Below are 17,692 nucleotides of genomic sequence, written 5' to 3' on the forward strand. Positions count from 1 at the left end.
GATTAGAGATGGGACTGCGCATGTGCATTGTAAACCCACTTGCTGCAAACACGATGAGGTCCCTGCCCGTATCCAGGCCCTGGTAGCACTACAGAGCCCCAGAGTCCAGCAGAGTCAAGTGCTGTGGGATGGTGCTGGGCTGGAGGGGAAGGGCAGGGGCAGGCTCAGAAGGGCACCCGAAGAACTAGCCCACCTGGGATGATGAGTGCAGGAAACAAATCATAGATTGAGAAAAGCAGGATTTATTGAACACCTAAGGACCAGAGATTATGCTAAGTCATCACATAAAGTAGGCTTTGTTTTCCACATTTTTACAGGAATAGGGAATGAGACTCAGAAACCTCAGGGATTGGTCTAGGGCAAGAAGGATGGGAAGCAGTGAGCCAGGGCTGGCACATTCTGAGTCCAGAGCCTGAACTTCAGCCCAGGACTGTGCGTGGGCATCACCAGGCTGTGAGACAGTCTCAGAGAGGATGTTAGGCCCCTCGAGTGGGGGCAGCAGGGGATGTCTTCAGATATGATGGGCCCAAATCCCTCATATTATCAATGAGGAGGCTGAGATTCTGGGGGAAGGTGCTGTCTGCTTCAGAATCATGCAGGGAGTAATGGCAGAAAATGCTAGAAAGCAACTTTATTCTTGTCCCTTTTTCCCAGGACTAGAGGGAGGCTTGTACCCTGAAGGTTGGTACTGGATGCTGCCACATGGGAAGATGTGCCTGCCTTGCCAGGGCCCATGGGGGTCCACGTTCAGTCATCTGAGGACAGCATTTTTCCGTCCTCTTCTCTCTGTGGTGCTTTGGGGTGCTCTTCTGTGGGCCGGCTCCCTCCCTGATCTGGCCCAGGGGGCAGGGACCTTCACCTTAGGGGTGCTGGGTCCCTGGGACTGTGACCCCATCTTTGCCCAGGCCCTCCCCAGTGTGGCTGCCCAACTGGCTGTGGACCAAGCCAACCAGGACTCCTCCCTGGTGCTGGGCTCAAGGCTGGTTTCCGTGGTCCTTCCCACAGGCTGTGACACCCCTCACGCCCTGGCCACATTTCTGGCCCACAAGAATACCATAGCTGCTTTTGTGGGTCCCGTCAATCCTGGTTACTGCCAAGCAGCAGCCCTGCTGGCCCAAGGCTGGGGCAAGACCCTCTTCTCTTGGGCGTGCGGAGCTCCGGAAGGAGGAAGTGAGCTGGTGCCCACCTTGCCTTCTGCTGCCCATGTGCTGCTGTCTATCATGAGACACTTTGGCTGGGCTCACGTGGCCATTGTGTCCTCCCACCAGGACATCTGGGTGGCCACAGCCCGGCAGGTGGCCATGACTCTCAGGACACATGGGCTGCCTGTGGGGTTGGTGACCTCTCTAGGACCTGGAGAGCAGGGGGCCACGGAGGTCCTGGAGCAGCTCTGCAGCGTGGATGGCCTGAAAAGTAAGTGTACATGGGTGCCTTCCTCCCGCGGGCAACAGGGCCTCATATGGCCGCTGATGGGGAGTTTTCTCTGCCTCAGACACTGGCCTGAGCACTTGATGACAGCCCTGCGTTTAATCTCACAGCAGCTCTGTGAGCTAGTCCTGTGGAGCTCTGCACTTTGCAGCTCAGAGAAGGTATGTAACTTGCCCAAGTCACACAGCTGGCAAGCCGTGCAGTCAGATTTTGAGCTCTGATTCAAGCTCTGTGGAGTGGGAGCCAAAAGCTTTCTCGCTTCCTGCCTGGTAAACTGAGGGAAATGAGAATGTAGCAGTATTTGAGCCCAGGAAGGCAGCTAGAGTCAGAATCACTTTTTTCTTAAGATTTTATTTTTAAGTAATCTCTATACCCAACGCAGGGCTGGAGTTTACAACCTGGAGATTAAGAGGTGCATGCTCCACTTACTGAGCCAGCTGGGTGGCCTGATAAATCTCTTCTTGCATTTATCAAGTCCCTGCTGTGCTGAGTGCTGGGTCGCATGGGTGAACAGGACAGACAAGGGGGAGGGTCTCTGGGGAGACTATCTAATAGAGACACAGGTATATAAGCAGGTGGTTATGACAGAGAGGTCAAGGCCGTCCAAGGGAATAGAGCTTGGAGAATCAGAGGAGGAATAGAGCTGGGCCCTGGAGGTCTCAGGAGGTAGCAGAGGAAAGTGTTTTCTGAAACCCCCAACTGTGTCCTCCATCTGAGCGAATCAAAGCCGTTGCACGGGGAGGGTGGGTGGGCGGCCCCCGAGCTGGTGTGGCCGCATCCGGAGCTCCTGCCAGGTGGGCAGTGAGACCTGGCCCCAGTGAGCCTGCTGCCCATGAGGAACAGGACCTCGCTTCTCTGAGCCCTGGTTTTCCAGCAGGTGAAATGGGGATAATGACACCTCTCTCGCAGGGTCATGAGCAGCAGATGCTGAGCACTTTGTAAACACTTTATTCAGCCACATTGAGTGCTACTCGGGGCCAGAGCCTGGCTAGGAGCCTAGGGAGGTGGAGGGGAGAGGGTGCCCAGGGAGCTGGACGGGAGCCGCTTTACTCTGGGGGAGGGAGGGCTTCACAGAGGAGGTGGCACCAGGGTAGGGCCTGAGAAGAAGTTGATGGCAGGCGGCAAGGAAGAGGAAGGTGTTCCAGGCAAAGGGCTAGAGAAAAGGAATGGAGGAAACATGTTGATGGGACTAGGAAAATGGACAGCTCAGTTCTGTGTGGCCAGAGCACGGTGGCAGGAGGTGGAGGACACCTCATCAGACTCCTCCTCCACCCCTGCTGCAGGTTATTGAGTTCCAACCAAATTGGGGGCTTTCGGGGGCCAGGAGTCAGACTGGTTCAGGACACATTCCCTGAGGTTGGATTGCCAGAGTCTCATTCCTGGCCCCACCTCCTACCAGCTGTGTGACCTCCGGCAACTCACTGAACCTCTCTGTGCTATAGTGTCCTCATCAGTGACCTGAGGCTAATAAACCCCCTCCATCATAGGGTTGTGGAGATGAGAGGCCTACAGCACATAAGGGGCTTACAATAGTGCCCAGCATCAGTGACCACCGCTTGCCATCAGTGTGGAACTTGCCCAGTCCATGCTTCCTCCCGGATGTGGCCACCAGCTTTCCTTTGTGGCCAACTGCAGAACAGCTCCCCCAACTTATAAAACAAAGGCTTTTTTGGGGTTAGAAGCCAGAACAAGCACAAGGCAGAAGAGTTGGGGCAAAGGAAGCCCTGGTTCTGTTTCTTCCCAGTCTTAGTGAGTGAGTCTCTGAGGGTCCTCCCTGCTAAGCCAGGACAGGGAGCAAGTGGCTCGTGGTCCGTGGCCCACACAGCATCCAGAGGCTCCGCAGAGCCCAGGGCTCCAGGCTCTGACTCCCACATGACCAGAGGGCCTCAGGCACCAGCAGGGGAACCCCTAGCCTTCCTTGGTGGCTCCGTTTCCCTGGATTTCCTAGAGAAGGGGATTGCAGTAGGAACCTGGACCACGGCCAAGGTGAGTGGTGACCCTTTGTTGGGTGAGGCTGTAGCCCTGGCCAGGGACCCAAGTGGAGAAGAGAGGAAAGACCCAGGGGATCTCTACCTGGGAGAGGTGTGTGAGGCCCTTGCCTTGGACAGGGGCTCTCTTCTGTCCTGGGTGCCTGGGGACAAAACTGGCTGCCTTATCACCAAGGCCCTATCTCCTTCACTAAGGTAAAGAGCAATGTGTTCATGGTAGGGGAGTGGACCTGAGAGCCATGAGCAGCTCTCCAGGGCCACAAACCTTGGGCTTCAGGGAAGGCCTGCAAGGTAAGCCTGCCGCTTCTACCCCTAGTTGTGGTGCTGTGCATGCACTCGGCGCTCCTGGGGGGCTTGGAGCAGACTGCCCTGCTAAGCCGAGCGTGGGCCCAGGGCCTAGCAGATGGGAGGCTGGTCTTCCTGCCCTACGATACCATGCTCTTCGCCTTGCCCTACCGCAACCACTCCTACCTGGCCCTTGGCAACAGTGGGCCCCTGCAGGAGGTCTATGATGCAGTCCTCACCATCAGCCTGGAGTCTGACCCTGTGGACAAGGCCTTTGAAGCTGCCAAGGCCAGTGGAGAAGTGGCTGCCCACCTGGAGCCAGAGCAGGTAGGTCAGTACCGGCCCTCACAGGGCCCAGGGTGTGGGGCTGCAAGCAGGTTACGTGCATTTCTCACCCACTCTAGGCCTTCTTGGCCTTGGCCAGCCAACCACCTGGCCAACCAGTCCCACCTCCACTGTGGGTACATGACCTGTCCCTTGTCGGACCAAGTGTCTCTCCCTAGTCCCTAGATATATGTTCTCCAACTCTCTCTCTCTTTATCTCTTTCTCTCTCTCTCTCTCTCTCTCTCTCTCATGTCTATGTGTGTGTGTGTGTGTGTGTGTGTGCGTGTGTTCAGGCATGTGTGTGTCTATTAATTGCTCTCGGCCTGCTTTGTCAACTTTCCTTCTCTTGTGACTTTATGCTTCTATTTTTCTATCTCCAACTCAGTGCCCGGAATTTTCATTTCTGGCCCAGCTGTTCTTCTTCTCTCAGACACTGTCCCTTGTCTTCCTCTGCATCTGCCTAGCAAATTGTGCAGATGGGTAGGAGAGATATTGGGGTGTGGGAGAATGGGAAATTTTTCCGGAGTCACTGCTATAAATCTGAGGAGTGCCAGTGGTGGGGGTGTGGGTGCTGGCTCAGCTTTGATGTATAAGACTCAGCTGCTTAAGTCCCTCTTGGGATGTCTATTTCTTGGTGACAAGAAGGAAACAGTGTCTGGAGGTGGTGACAGGGATGCAGATGCTGATGGAGGGCCTTAGAACCAGCCATTCATCTGACAGACGTGAACTGAGTCTTTCTGCTGTGCCCCTGGGCCAGGCGTCAGGAACACAGTGATGGATAAGACAGCCCTGGCCTTCAGAGAGCTTCCATTATATTGGGGCAAACAGATAATACCCAAGCAACCATATAGCCAAATTCAAATCACAATAATGTTGCCAAAAAAATTAAACGGGATTAAATAACAGAGAGTGGTCGGGATGGAATAGTGGGTAACAAGCTTTATAACAGGCAGGGATGTCCACTGTGAGGAGGTGACACTTGAGCTGAGTCCTGAATGGGAAGGAGCAGGGAGGTGAAGATCTGTGTGAGAGTGACCAGGCAGGGCAAGTGTCAGGTGTAAAGGCCTGGGGGCAGAGTGAGCTTTGGAGGCTAGAGGAACAGGCAGAGGGCATGGAGAGGCTGGATTGTCATGAAAGGTGGGAACAGGGGTCTGAGATGAGCTTGGGGCCAAGCCACGTGAGGCATTGTATGCCAGGGTAGGGAGTCTCAACTTATAAGTGAAACGGGAAACCATCAACAGGTGTTAAGTATGAAATCATTTGATTTATGTTTTTGAAAAAGATTTTTTTGAGAGAGAAAGAGAGTACAAGTGGGAGGGGCAGAGAGAAAGGAAGGGAGAATCTGAAGCAGACTCTGTGCTGAGCATAGAGCCTGACCCAGGGCTCCATCCCACAACCCTGAGATCATGACCTGAGCCAAAACCAAGAGTCGGCCACCCAACTGACTGTGCCACCCAGGAGCCCCTAGATTTATGTTTTTTTAAAAAAAATTCTTTGGTTGCCTGAATGTTTTGAAGAGACCCAGATGAAGCAAGGAGGCCTTTAGGAGTTTCCTGTGTGGGCTGGGTGAGCAGTGAGGGAGCAGAGGGGGTGAGGAGTCAATTGGGTTGGGAATAAATTCTGAAATAAAACCAAAAAGATTCAAAGATGAACTGGACAAGAGAAAGAGAGGAATTGGGAATCAAACCTAGACTTGAGACACCAGATAGATGGTAGTTCCATTTCCCAAAGTGTGGGAAGAGTGGGGTTTGTGTAGCAGAATCAGAGAGAACCTACCTCAAAGAGGGCTCCAATTCAGACATATCAGGCAGATTTGAGATGCCTGTGAGAAATCAGAGTTGGTGGTGGCCTCGGAGACTGTGATACCACTGAGTAGGGGACTGAGGTCTGTGGGACCCCAGAGAGGATTGTGTTGGGGGCCTGGAAGGGGTAATAATCCACCCAATTGCTGCAGGTGGGGCTCAGAGATGTCTGGGAGCCTGTGCAATGGGGTTATAGAGTTGAGGGACCTTCTCTTCCACAGGTGTCCCCGCTCTTTGGGACCATCTATGATGCTGTTGTCCTGCTGGCCCACGCCCTGAACCGCTCTGAGAGCCATGGTGCAGGACTCTCAGGGGCCCGTTTGGGGGACCATACTGGGGCTCTGAATGTGGCTGGCTTTAGCCAGAGGATCCGGACAGATGAGAAGGGCAGGAGGCTGGCTCAGTATGTCATTTTGGACACAGATGGTCGGGGAAGCCAGCTGGTCCCCACTCACATTCTGGACACAGGCACATGGCAAGTGCAGCCCCTGGACAGGGCCATACACTTTCCAGGAGGGGCCCCTCCGGCACGTGACTCCAGCTGCTGGTTTGACCCCAAAATGCTATGCGTGAGAGGTAATTCACCATTCATCTATCCATTCATCTCTCCGTCCATCCATCCATCCATCCATCCATCCACCCAACCAATGCATTTTCCTCTTCCTGGAGTGCTCCCCACCTTGCCTGGTTAAATCTTACTTGTCTTACCTGTTAGGGCTGAAGGCCCCTCCTTTGTGCTCCCCACAGCACGTGAGTGAATTGCTTTATGTTCATAGGGTGTGTGTCCTATGCTGAGAAGGACCAGTGTCATCTGTTCCCCAGACTCATGAAGCTACATTCACCCAATTGTTTCTTTGCACCTTCTCTTCCACAAATACTGCTGGAGGACCTCCCAAGTCTCAGGCACTGTGCACAGCCCCAGGGCTCTAGGAGTGAATGAAAAGATGTCCCTGCCCCCATAGAGCTGATGTACTTGAAGACCAGCCCCAGAGCCTGCTTTCCAGGGGCTTCGGTCTGGTGGCAGAGACAGGGACAGCTGAAAACAACATAACACAGTGTGATCAGAGCTATGAATAGGGAAGCCAGGGTGATGGGAGGCTGAGCAGCAGCACTGGCCCCAGGATGGGCCTTATCTCAGGGATCCAAACACGGTGACTTACACTGTAGCCCAGGATTGTCATGATCATCCCCAATACAACTGATCAGCCACCATGGATTGAGAGAACAGACGGCAGCGGCATTGGAGCAAATGTACTTACGGTTACAGCTCAGTGCTGCTGCCGACCAGCTGTGTGACCTTGGGCAAGTTGCATACCCTCTCTAGGTCTCCATCTCTGATACATAAATAGGAACAAAGACCTAGCACCCTCAACCACCTGTCCTTGCACGAGGGGCAAGGCCGAGTCCAGGAGCAGGTTCTGTCTCCTTGTACTTCAAGGAGACAGAACGAGCTGTGTGGTCAGGTGTTCTCAGTGAAAACCACTCCCCCAGGTGACACCTGGGAACCCTGGGGACCGGCTGGACTGTCCTATCCAGGGCTGGCTTCTCTGCTGCCTGAGTCTCAGGGTTCTTTTGGCAAGAGGATATGCCACGTTCTTTGTTTTATCTGATTCTCTTGAAATATTAACCTTAGAGATTCATTCATTCGTTCACGTCTCCTCTCAGCCCAAGCCATATTCCTTGACTCCCATTGGCAACAAGATTCCTTGAAACAGCGTCCATGCTAAGTGGATTAAATGTCACTTCCCCTCTTCTCTTCAATCTTCTCCACTGACTCTGTCCACCATTCTCTTAACAGGAGCAGCCATATGGAGGCCACCAATGGCCTCCATGGGGCTGAGGCCTAGGGCCAACTGTCATGTCAGTCTTTGCCTTGCTTGGCCAGGGCCAGGGAGAGCTCAGCTCCACTGCTCATGCCACTTCTCAGTCACCTTTTCTGTCCTCCTACAGTGCTGACCTGTTACCACCGACTCCTGTGGGCTCAGTGCTTTGAGCCTTTCTGCATTCTCTCTGCGCTCGCTCCCTTGGCAACTTATCCATTCTTATGGTCCCAGGTTGACATCTCCATCCTTGTTAGCGCCTGAACTCCATATCTCCCCAATCTCCTACTTGACAGTAAAGAGCTACCTGGAGGTCTAGTAGGCATCTCAAACTTGATGTTGTCTGAAACTGAACTCCTGATCTGCCCCCAACCTGCCTCCCACCATCTTCCCCATTGCAGGTAATGGCACCCCCAACCTCCCAGAGGCGCAGGAGCCCTCTGTCTCCTCATACCCCACATCCAGTGGGTCAACATACCCTGGGGGCTCTATCTTTAGAATTTGGCCAGAAGCAGAGCCGTTCATCATTCACTGCCCCCACCCTGGACCAGGCCCCTGACATCTCTTGCTGGATTATACCCTGTTACCCCTGGTCCTTGTACAACCTGGCAGGTTGGAGGATCCTTTAGAAACATAATCAGGTCTGACACTCTCCCTGCAGAGGCTTGGCCTTGCCTGGAGTTAAGTAGGAGTCCTGGCCTCAAGCTTCACAGCACCCTGGCCCCCTGGGCTCCTTGGCATGTCTTCTGCTCTGCTCTGCCCTCACGTGATCACACCAGGCTGCTCCTGCTTCAGATCTTGGCATTTGCTGCCATCTAGGCCTGGAATGCTTTTCTGCCACATACTGTGTGCTGGCTCCCTCCAGAAAGACTCAGAGCTTACCCCCTCGGACCCGGGGTGAGAGCCAGATTGGTGCTCTGGTTAGAAGCCCAGATGCCAGAGAAAAACTGCCACTGGGTTTGAACCCAGGCTCTGCCACTCATAGACAGTAACTTCTCTCTGTTTTCATCTTCTGTTTTCAACTCCTCTGTTTCAAAATTGTGATCATGACCATGCCTACTTCCAGAGGTCATTGTGCAGAATAACTGAAATGAAATACATAATATCCTCAGAATACGTGCTTAATGCAATACAATAGTATAATAGGATTGCAGGGTATTCACTGCTATTATTATGATGGCGTTAACTCAGATTGGGGCCTCAGCAGGGGGCAGACAGCAGTGCACCAGGGAAGGGAGGAGGCATGGAAGGAAGAAGGGATGGCTCCCTTCCTGTGGCAGCAAGAGGGCTGGGCATTTAGCTTCCTTGGCAGCCTAAGCTGAGGCCAGGGTTGCCTGAGCAAAGTAGCCCTCCCAATCTTGCCCAGTGATCCTTAGCAGCCTCTTTACATCCAGCTCCTGACACGAGGGCTGGAGACTTGGATTCAGTGTAAGGAGGGCTCTCCTAACAGTCAGAGTGAAGGACAATGAGACTGGCTGCCATAAAAGGTAGTGAGTGGCCCATCACAGCATGGATGTAAGAAGTAGGACAGCAATTGACTGGGTTACAAAATTTTTATTCAGTACCTGCCTTGTCCAGGCCCTGTGTTGGGTGCCAGGGACAGTGTGGCGAATAAGACACAGGCCCTGGTATCCAGCTACTCTGTCTAGTAGGAAGGGACCTGATAAGCCAACAGACAAAAGACCATAGTATGATCAGGACTGTAAAGGGATCTGGGCAGGATCCATGGGGACCTGGGGACAGGGAGCCCAAGAGCCCAGCTGGAAGTGCTAGGAATTAGTATCTGTGTGTGATGACCAGGCCACAGATCGGACCTTCCCACTTGGAGGCCGTTCTGAGCCTCATCCCTGGGGAGGGTTTGGATAGGGGTTTGTGCTCCCATTTCCCAGAGGAAGGACAAGGAGTAGGTGCAGGAGCTGGGGGAATGGGGTTGCCCTCCTTGTGTGGTTGTTACTGTTAGAACTCACATGCGCCCTGCTTCCGCCACAGATGTGCAGCCCCCGGGCAGCCTCATCGCTTTTGCCCTGGCCTGTATCCTGGTACTGGCCGGCGGGGCCCTCACTTGCCTCATCAGGTGAGACTCTGCCTGTACGGGAGCCTCATCCTTCCCTACCCCACAGGGGTAGGGACAGTCTTGGCAACCTGCAGGAGGCTTTCCTACCCTCCAACCCAGGACCTCAGGACCACCCAGCACTCCTGTCCATCCTAGAGCCTCCCTCAGGGCCCTATGGAGGCTGGGGTGCCTCTAGGAAAGGTCTATTTGAAAGTTGGGGAAGAAGCCTGGGACCTTAGACAAGACTGTCCCTCCCTGAGGGCAATGAGGGCTTGACCACGATGACTCCCTGGGCCCTTTAGCATTGAAAACAATTCTTCCTGGGTCTGAGCCCCAGCCACAACTGGGAGGGGTTGCACTCCGCCCTCAGCCCTCACCCCAGGCTCTGACTCCCCAGGAACCTTCCCAGGCAGTTTGGGAACTTCCAGGCTAGGGACCAGCAGGCATATCAGGTAAGGGGCCGAGCCCAGAACTGAGGTCAAGGCCTCTGCAGGAGGCAGTGCTCAGCGGTGCCATCCCAGCCCAGTTTGGGACTCCCGGGGAGACAGGAAGAGAACTCTGGATCAGCGTAGGTCCAAGGGGCCAGATCAAAGTGGAGTGGCGTGTGTGCCATCCCTCCATCCTGTACTTTCTCTTGCCTCCAGATTGGGCATCCAACAGCTGCGGCTGGTGCGGGGCCCCCACCGGATCCTGCTGACAGCCCAGGAGCTCACCTTCATCCATCGGCCCCCGAGCAGACGGGTAGGCGGGGCAGGCCTGGGGTTGGCTGGGCAAGGCGCTGACCGCACCCTGCTCCAGGGGCTTGACCATGCCTGCCCCCCCTCCAGCGGCTGCACATGGACAGTGTGAGCGATTCAAGGAGTGCGGTGGAAGGTGGGAGCCTGAGGTCGGTGGCCCAGGGGTCAGCAAGGAGCCTGCTAGCTCCCCAGGAACCCACCAATGTGGCCCTGTACCAGGTGAGGGCCTCTGCCACCCATGTCCAGGCCCAAGGAGCTGCAGTCAGTTTGGGAGAAGCCGAGGGAGCCCACAGCCTCTTGGTCTTCCATATGCCATTCTTCCTGTTACGGAGTGAGAAACTGAGGCTTGAAGAGCACCAGTGACTTTCCTGGGTCCCACAGCATATCAGTGGCCTGGGAGGAGTGGGGAAGCAGGACTCCCAGCTCCCAGTTCAGCATGATTTGTGATCTGACCTTGGGAATGGCCAGGCTCTGGCCACTTGGGGCTGGGCAGTCCCAGCATGTGGGCTTCGCTCAGCACCAGGGCCAGCCTGGGTCACCCTCTTGCCTGGTTCAGCAAGGGACAGTGAGATCGCAGGTCCCTGGGGCCCCGAGGTGTGGGGCCACGCACAACCCCAGACAGCCTGTGGGCAGAGCCTCAGCACCAGCTGATAGGGAGGCTGCAAAGTGGGGGATTAGACCCGCAGGATTCTAAAGCTGCTGAGGACACCGCGGCTCCTCGGGTGCTGTGTTCTTAAATTCGACAATCCGCTGGTGCTCTGATTCTCATATTCTGTGACTCAGTAGTTGATGAGCCGGGCTAATCACTCGGGAAGCAGCATGAGGCTCATGCTCTTTCTTTTCCACCTTCTCCCCAGGGAAATCGCATCTCTTTTATTTCTTTGATGCTGAAAGGAGGCTTCCACGATGTACACAGTGTGTTTTGTCTCTCCTCTGAGTTAGCTGACAGGCTGTGGGTGAGGCTGAGGAGACAGAAAGCCATCAGTGACAGAGCACCAAGGGCTCAGGCTGCAGCCAGCTCTGGGCCAGGTCAGGGAGGACAGAGCCCCGGCCCGCGCTTCCTTCTCTCCCGCCCGCCCCTCCCCTGCAGGCCCTGGGTCACCGAGGCCCGGTCACTTCGCGGGCTTTGGGGTGTTGTGGGTGCCCGAGGCCAGCAGAGTAAAGCTGACCCTGAGACCGGGAGCTAACATGCGCTCCATGCACCCATTGTTAGTTAGCCCTTGGCAGTGTGGGTGGGGCTCTCATCCTCGCTTTACAGAGTTGGAACACGAGGCTCAGAGAACCAAAGTCACTTGTCCGAGGTGACAGAGCCAGACAGTGGCAGAGTTAAGACTGAATTCGGGTCTGTCAGCCAAAGCCAGGCCCCTGGCTTTGCCCCACCAAAGTGAAAGTCTTTGGTTTCTGCTGGCCAGGAGCACACAGAACGGATACATTGATGGGGAAGAAGGAGAGGCCCAGGGACACTGAGGGATTTACCCAAGGTCGCATAGCAAGTAGTGAATTCTTTCTTGTTCTTCCTTGAACAGGGGGAGTGGGTGTGGCTGAAGAGGTTTGAAGCGGGGACTGCCCCGGAGCTGCGGCCCAGCTGCCTCAGCCTCCTGAGAAAGGTAGGGCTGCAGGGGGTGTGGGGAGTGGGTTGTGGAGGGGGTGCTGTCAGGAGACCCTTAGTGGGATGGAGTAGTCCCCACTCAACATAGAAGCTTCTAGTCTCAGCAAGGAGTCCTTCTTCTTCTTTTTTTAAAAAGATTTTATTTATTTGTTCATGAGAGACACACAGAGAGAGGCAGAGACACAGGCAGAAGGAGAAGCAGGCATCCCACCGAGTCCTTCTTATTGTCACAATCACTGTCCCATGGCTGACACCTCAACCACAGTTACATACCATCACTGTCATCCTTACATACCAGCATCCCTAAAGTCACATCACCACCCCAATATGGCCATCACCATGACCACCAGGGGCACCGTCCCTTCTGTCAGTATCATCAATACCCCCGAAGGACCTTATCCTGTGCCCTCCATCCCTCCATCCATATACCCATTTATTCACTGTGTATTGAGCACCCCCTATGTGCCAGGCCATGTTCTAGGTTTGGGGCTACAGCTGAGAAGAATGAGGTTCCTTCCTTCAGGGAGTTTCCACTTACTTGTTATCACTAACCACATAAGCCCCTTCACCCCTGAGATTGCCATCATCCTGAGAGGCACTGTGGGTTAGGGGACATTGCAGAGGATTTGAGTCAGGAAGGTCTCAGGTAGGGACACTTGGGTGGCTTAGAGGTTGAGCGTCTGCCTTTGGCTCACGTCATGATCCCGGGGTCCTGGGATGGAGTCCCACATTGGGCTCCCTGCGGGGAGCCTGCTTCTCCCTCTGCCTATGTCTCTGCCGCTCTCTGTGCATCTCTCGTGAATAAATTAAATAAAATAAATTTAAAAAGAAGGTCCCAGGTAGAAATCTGCCTCCATGAAATGCTTAGCTTTCCTGTAAAATGGAGCTAATTAAGTCCACTCCTGGGGAATCATGAGGTTTAGAGAGAACATATGAAATAACCCAGAACTGTCCCTGGCCAGGAGTGGGCCTTTGATAAATGGTGAATTTTATTATTATTATTTCCCATATGACTATCATCTAAAATCAAGTTTGGAAAGATTAAGTGACTAGAGGCGAGGGTAGGCATTTCCCAGTGGGCATCTTGCAACCAGAATGAGTAGATGTTCCTTAAAAGAAAAGGTCTTATATGTGGTCAAATTTCCAATTTTGGAAATTGCTTAGGTTAGCCATTGGGCTTTTCAGAATCTTTAATATGCTCTGATTATCTCTGACTGTGTAACAAATTCCCCAAAATGTTGTGGCTTCAAACAACAATCATTTTTATGATATAATTGTGTGGGTTGGAAATTTGGGCAGGGCTCAGCTGAGCAAGTCTTTGGTCCTACTTGGCATTGGTTGGGAGTCCCTCAATGGTATTCAGCTTGTAAATGGCCTGTCAGAGGTTGGCAAACTATGGCCTGTGAGCCAAACCAGTTCTACTGTTTGGTTTTATAGAGAAAGCTTTACTGGAACTCATGCTTATTCCTTTACATATTGTCTATGTCAGCTTTTGGCTTTGGATGGCAGAGGTAAGAAGTCTTTGTGACAGAGACAGTATGGGCTGCAAAGCCTAAAATATTTACTAACTGGACTTTTACAGAAGAGTTTGCTGACCTCTGGTCCAGAGGGCCTAAAATGGCTTTACTTACATACTCGGTTACTCACATGCGTGGCAGGTCATTTGGAAATGTCTGGAAGTCAGGTAGACCTGACTTTCCACTCTGTAGTCCCAGGCCTCTTCACGTGATCCCTCCAGTGTGGTGACTCTGGGTAGAGGGATTGTTTTTTTAAGATTTTATTTATTTATTTGACAGAGAGAGAGAGAGAGAGAGAGAGAGACAGCACAAACAGGGGGAGTGGCAGGTAGAGGGTGAGGGGGAAGCAGACTCCCCGATGAGCGAGAAGCCTGATGTGGGGCTTGATCTCAGGACGCTGGGATCACAAACTGAGTTGAAGGCAGGCCCTCCTGGGGAGAGGGACTTCTTACAGTCATTCAGGGTTCCAACAGAGAGGGCTCCAAGAGACAGGAAATAGAAGCTGCCAGTGTCCTAAGAACCAGACCCAACATGCACAAGATCACTTCCACCATGTTCTGTTGGTCACGGTCATCACAGAGCTCACTCATATTCAAGGGGAAAGGACAGAGGTCCCACGTCTTGAGGTCAGGAGTGTCATAGGATTGATGTCATTCTCAATTCACCGTGTATATTAATATGATTGTGACTTGTATTCAGGTCTCCCCCACTCACTTGACTCGAACTGTTTCTGTGAGGAAAGCCGCATCAAATAAGCCTTCTATCTTTCCTGCTTGAACAAATGTTAAAATTGCTGGTTGGGTTGGGGCTCTCTGACTTGCTGGGCAGCCATCAAGGAAGCTGTTTTCTTCATGAGACTGACCTCTTCTGATCTTCTTCCTCTCCTCATCAGGCCTTAAGTTTTGGGGGGAGAGAATGTACAGTTTTCAGGCACATTTTGCCAGTTAGGTTGGGAAACAGGCCTAGATCCCTATACTGTGCAGTTGGTTACAACTTATTCACTTATTTACTCATGATGCTTCCACTCACTTGTTGTTTTTTTTTAAGATTTTTATTTATTTATTCATAAGAGACACACACAGAGAGAGAGAGGCAGAGACATAGGCAGAGGGAGAAGCAGGCTCCATGAAGAGAGTCTGATATGGGACTTGATCCCAGGACTCCAGGATCACGCCCTGAGCCAAAGGCAGGCGCTTAACCACTAAGCCACCCAGGCATCCCTCCCCTCACTTGTTTACCTACTCATTTATCCATCCATCATCTATTATCCATCCATCATCCATCTATCCATCATTTATCATCCATCCATCATCCATCCATCCAATCACCCATTTATCCATCCATCCATCCATCCATCCATCCATCCATCCATCCATCTATCCATCAATAATCTATCCATCTATTATCCATCATCCATGCATCCATTCACCATCCATTCATCCATTCATCATCCATGCATCTATGCATCCATCCATCTACCCAACCATTCAACATTTCTGGTGCCTCTCTGTGCTCTGCCCTGTCCTGGGTGCTAAATATTGGAGGCCCAGGTGTGGATTGTACCTGGTCCAGCCTTGGACAAGCCCCTGGGGGCTGCTACTGTGCCTGTTGCCCCAACAGATACGGGAGCTGAGGCATGAGAACGTTGCTGCCTGCCTGGGAGTCTTTGTGGCCCCTGGGGTCAGCGCGCTCGTGCTGGAGCACTGTGCCCGGGGCAGCCTGGAGGACCTGCTGCGGAATGAAGCTCTGCGGCTGGATTGGACCTTCAAGGCCTCTCTGTTGCTGGATTTGATCCGTGTGAGAACCGTCCCTGGGCCTGGAACTATGGGGGCCATGGGGCGGGGAGGGAGACAAGAGATGCTCATATTCCCAAGACCTGGTCTCTTTCCCCTTTAAGAAAAATTTGAATAGGTGGGAAAAGGTAAGAGCAGGCAGGAAGGGTTTCTGAGGTCTATGGGATTCTGAGAGGATCAGGGGTCCCTTTCATTCATCACAGCCCTCATGGACCACCTTTATGTCCACTCCAGGGCATGAGGTATCTGCACCATCGGCATTTCCCTCACGGCCGCCTCAAGTCCCGAAACTGTGTGGTGGATGGACGCTTTGTTCTCAAGGTCACTGACCATGGTTATGCGGAACTCCTGGATGCTCAGCGGGCTCCCCGCCCCCGGCCAGCCCCAGAAGGTCAGCTCAGGGGGAGGCAGGGGCTGCCAGTAGGTTTTGAGGCCTCTGTTTAAATCAGATGCTTATGAGGCAGGGGAGGGAGGAGATGTCTGATCCTCCAGCACTTTCCATGGTGTGACCTTGAGGGTGCCTCAGGCCCTTTGCCTGTGAATGGGGCAGAACCGAAGTACCTACCTCCTCCTGGGCGAGGACGCCACCCGCGTGAAGCACCGCCCATCTCGGCCCAGCTTGGTGGTCAGTGGGTGAGGACGGCGTGGCCCTGCCCTGTGACTGCAGAGCTGCTGTGGACGGCTCCGGAGCTGCTGCGGGCGCCGGGGGCGCCTGGGCGGGGCACCCTCAAAGCAGACATCTTCAGCATCGGCATCGTCCTACAGGAGGTGCTGACTCGAGGCCCACCCTACAGCTCCTCGGGGCTCTCCGCAGAAGGTACGGCACCCCTGTCCTCCCTCCTCGGCCTTTCCCTGGCTGGAGTCCCCATGTAGCTGGGGAGCCCTGTGGCCATCAGCGGAGCGAGGCCTGGAAATAACCACACAGACGCACTTGCCCTGTGGTCACTTGGTTTGACCACGAGAATTGAGTTTCTCTGGCTTAAGCCAGGCAGCCTGCAGCAGCTCGGCCCAAATGGCAGCCGACCAGCTCCAGGGCCGAAGACATTGGTGTCTGGAAGGAAACCTCCACTCCCTTCTGCCTTTGCCAGCCAGAGTCATTGCCGTGTCTGCGGGTGCTCATGCCCTAACTAGCCCCCTTGCCCAGTGTTGACTTTGTGCTTTTACAGACCTGTTTTCCCCCTCTGTGTCACTTACTTACTACACGGTCTTACACAAATCACTTCCCCTCTCTGAGCCGCAGTTTTCTCATCTTTAAAATGGGGATGGAATAAAAAAGAATGGGCCAGACATCTGGTCCGTGTCAGAAGGGGCCAGGCTGCTCAGTATTGCGGGACTTGCTTCTCTGCCCAGATGGGGCTCCTTCAGGAGCATCTCAGTCCCTATATTTTAGGTGTGCAGGATTGTCACTCACAGCTTCCCCATCATCACCTGATCTTAGACGTTTTCTTTTCTGGGTCAGTTTCAGGGCCCAATTTCAGAAACATTTTCTCCCCTTCTGTGTTCCCTGTCAGGGTGACCCAGACTCTGGGCAGTTCTTCCAGCCATCCCCACAGCCACCCTGGCTTCTCAGCCTCAGTCCAGGACAGCGATGGAGCCGAGCCTACTATCCCCTCCCACCCCCAGTGGATAATCTTTAACTCATGGGAGGCCTGGCTCACTTCCTGTCTCCACCAAAGCACTGCTCAATGAGTAATGAGCATTCCAGGCCCCAAATTTATGAGGTGGAGGAGTGAGAAAGAGAGGGGCCTTTGTCAGACCATTTGTTCAACACTCCTCAGCAGCCCGGCCCCCCACATTTGCCCACCGAGAGAGGGAAGACCAGCCAGATGGGGTGTGCAAGCCATGCTGCCAGTGCACAGCCCTCTGGGCCTAGACTCCATGAGCCTTAAGGGGAATGGACCAGGCCTGGAATGCTCGGATGGTCACCACTGGATTGGGCTGTCTAGGGCCTGCTACTTCCTGGGGAGTGCCTTCCCTGGTCTCAGGGAGTTAAATGCAAAGAGCACCGGTACTGGGGGACACCAACCTCAGCCCAGCTCCATGCCAATCCACTTCATAACTGAGTAAATCCCTTTCAGGCAAAGAGCCTCGGTTTCATCTATCTATAAATGGGGACCATGTTGCCGGCCTCCCAGAGTGGTTGTGGGGATTCAGTGAAATAAATTCTTTATACAAAGTGCCTGACACATGATGGGCATTCCATACATATTTGCCTGACTGGTTTTAGGGATGTGCCACATTCTCTCCTGACTTCCCAACTTGGAAGCAGACCCTCGGGGAACACTTGCAGCCCCTGTGAAATGGGTAGTGCATTCCTCATAGGTAGTCAAGTGAG

At 53.6% G+C, this 17,692-nt stretch overlaps 1 protein-coding gene across 1 annotated transcript in view; it reads left to right on the forward strand.

Moving 5' to 3' along the window:
- Positions 1-692: 692 nt before the first annotated feature.
- LOC485179 (guanylate cyclase D-like) overlaps positions 693-17,692 on the forward strand; it is a 38,031-nt gene continuing 21,031 nt past the window's right edge. The window contains exons 1-10 of the mRNA XM_038569340.1: positions 693-1,413; positions 3,733-4,028; positions 6,050-6,404; positions 9,638-9,722; positions 10,346-10,442; positions 10,529-10,657; positions 11,965-12,045; positions 15,185-15,361; positions 15,592-15,748; positions 16,025-16,174. Coding sequence (XP_038425268.1) covers positions 693-1,413; positions 3,733-4,028; positions 6,050-6,404; positions 9,638-9,722; positions 10,346-10,442; positions 10,529-10,657; positions 11,965-12,045; positions 15,185-15,361; positions 15,592-15,748; positions 16,025-16,174 — 2,248 coding nt within the window. The remainder of the gene's footprint in view (positions 1,414-3,732; positions 4,029-6,049; positions 6,405-9,637; positions 9,723-10,345; positions 10,443-10,528; positions 10,658-11,964; positions 12,046-15,184; positions 15,362-15,591; positions 15,749-16,024; positions 16,175-17,692) is intronic.

This window comes from Canis lupus, chromosome 21 (genome assembly GCF_011100685.1).
Source record: "Canis lupus familiaris isolate Mischka breed German Shepherd chromosome 21, alternate assembly UU_Cfam_GSD_1.0, whole genome shotgun sequence".
NCBI classification, from domain to species: Eukaryota; Metazoa; Chordata; class Mammalia; order Carnivora; family Canidae; genus Canis; species Canis lupus.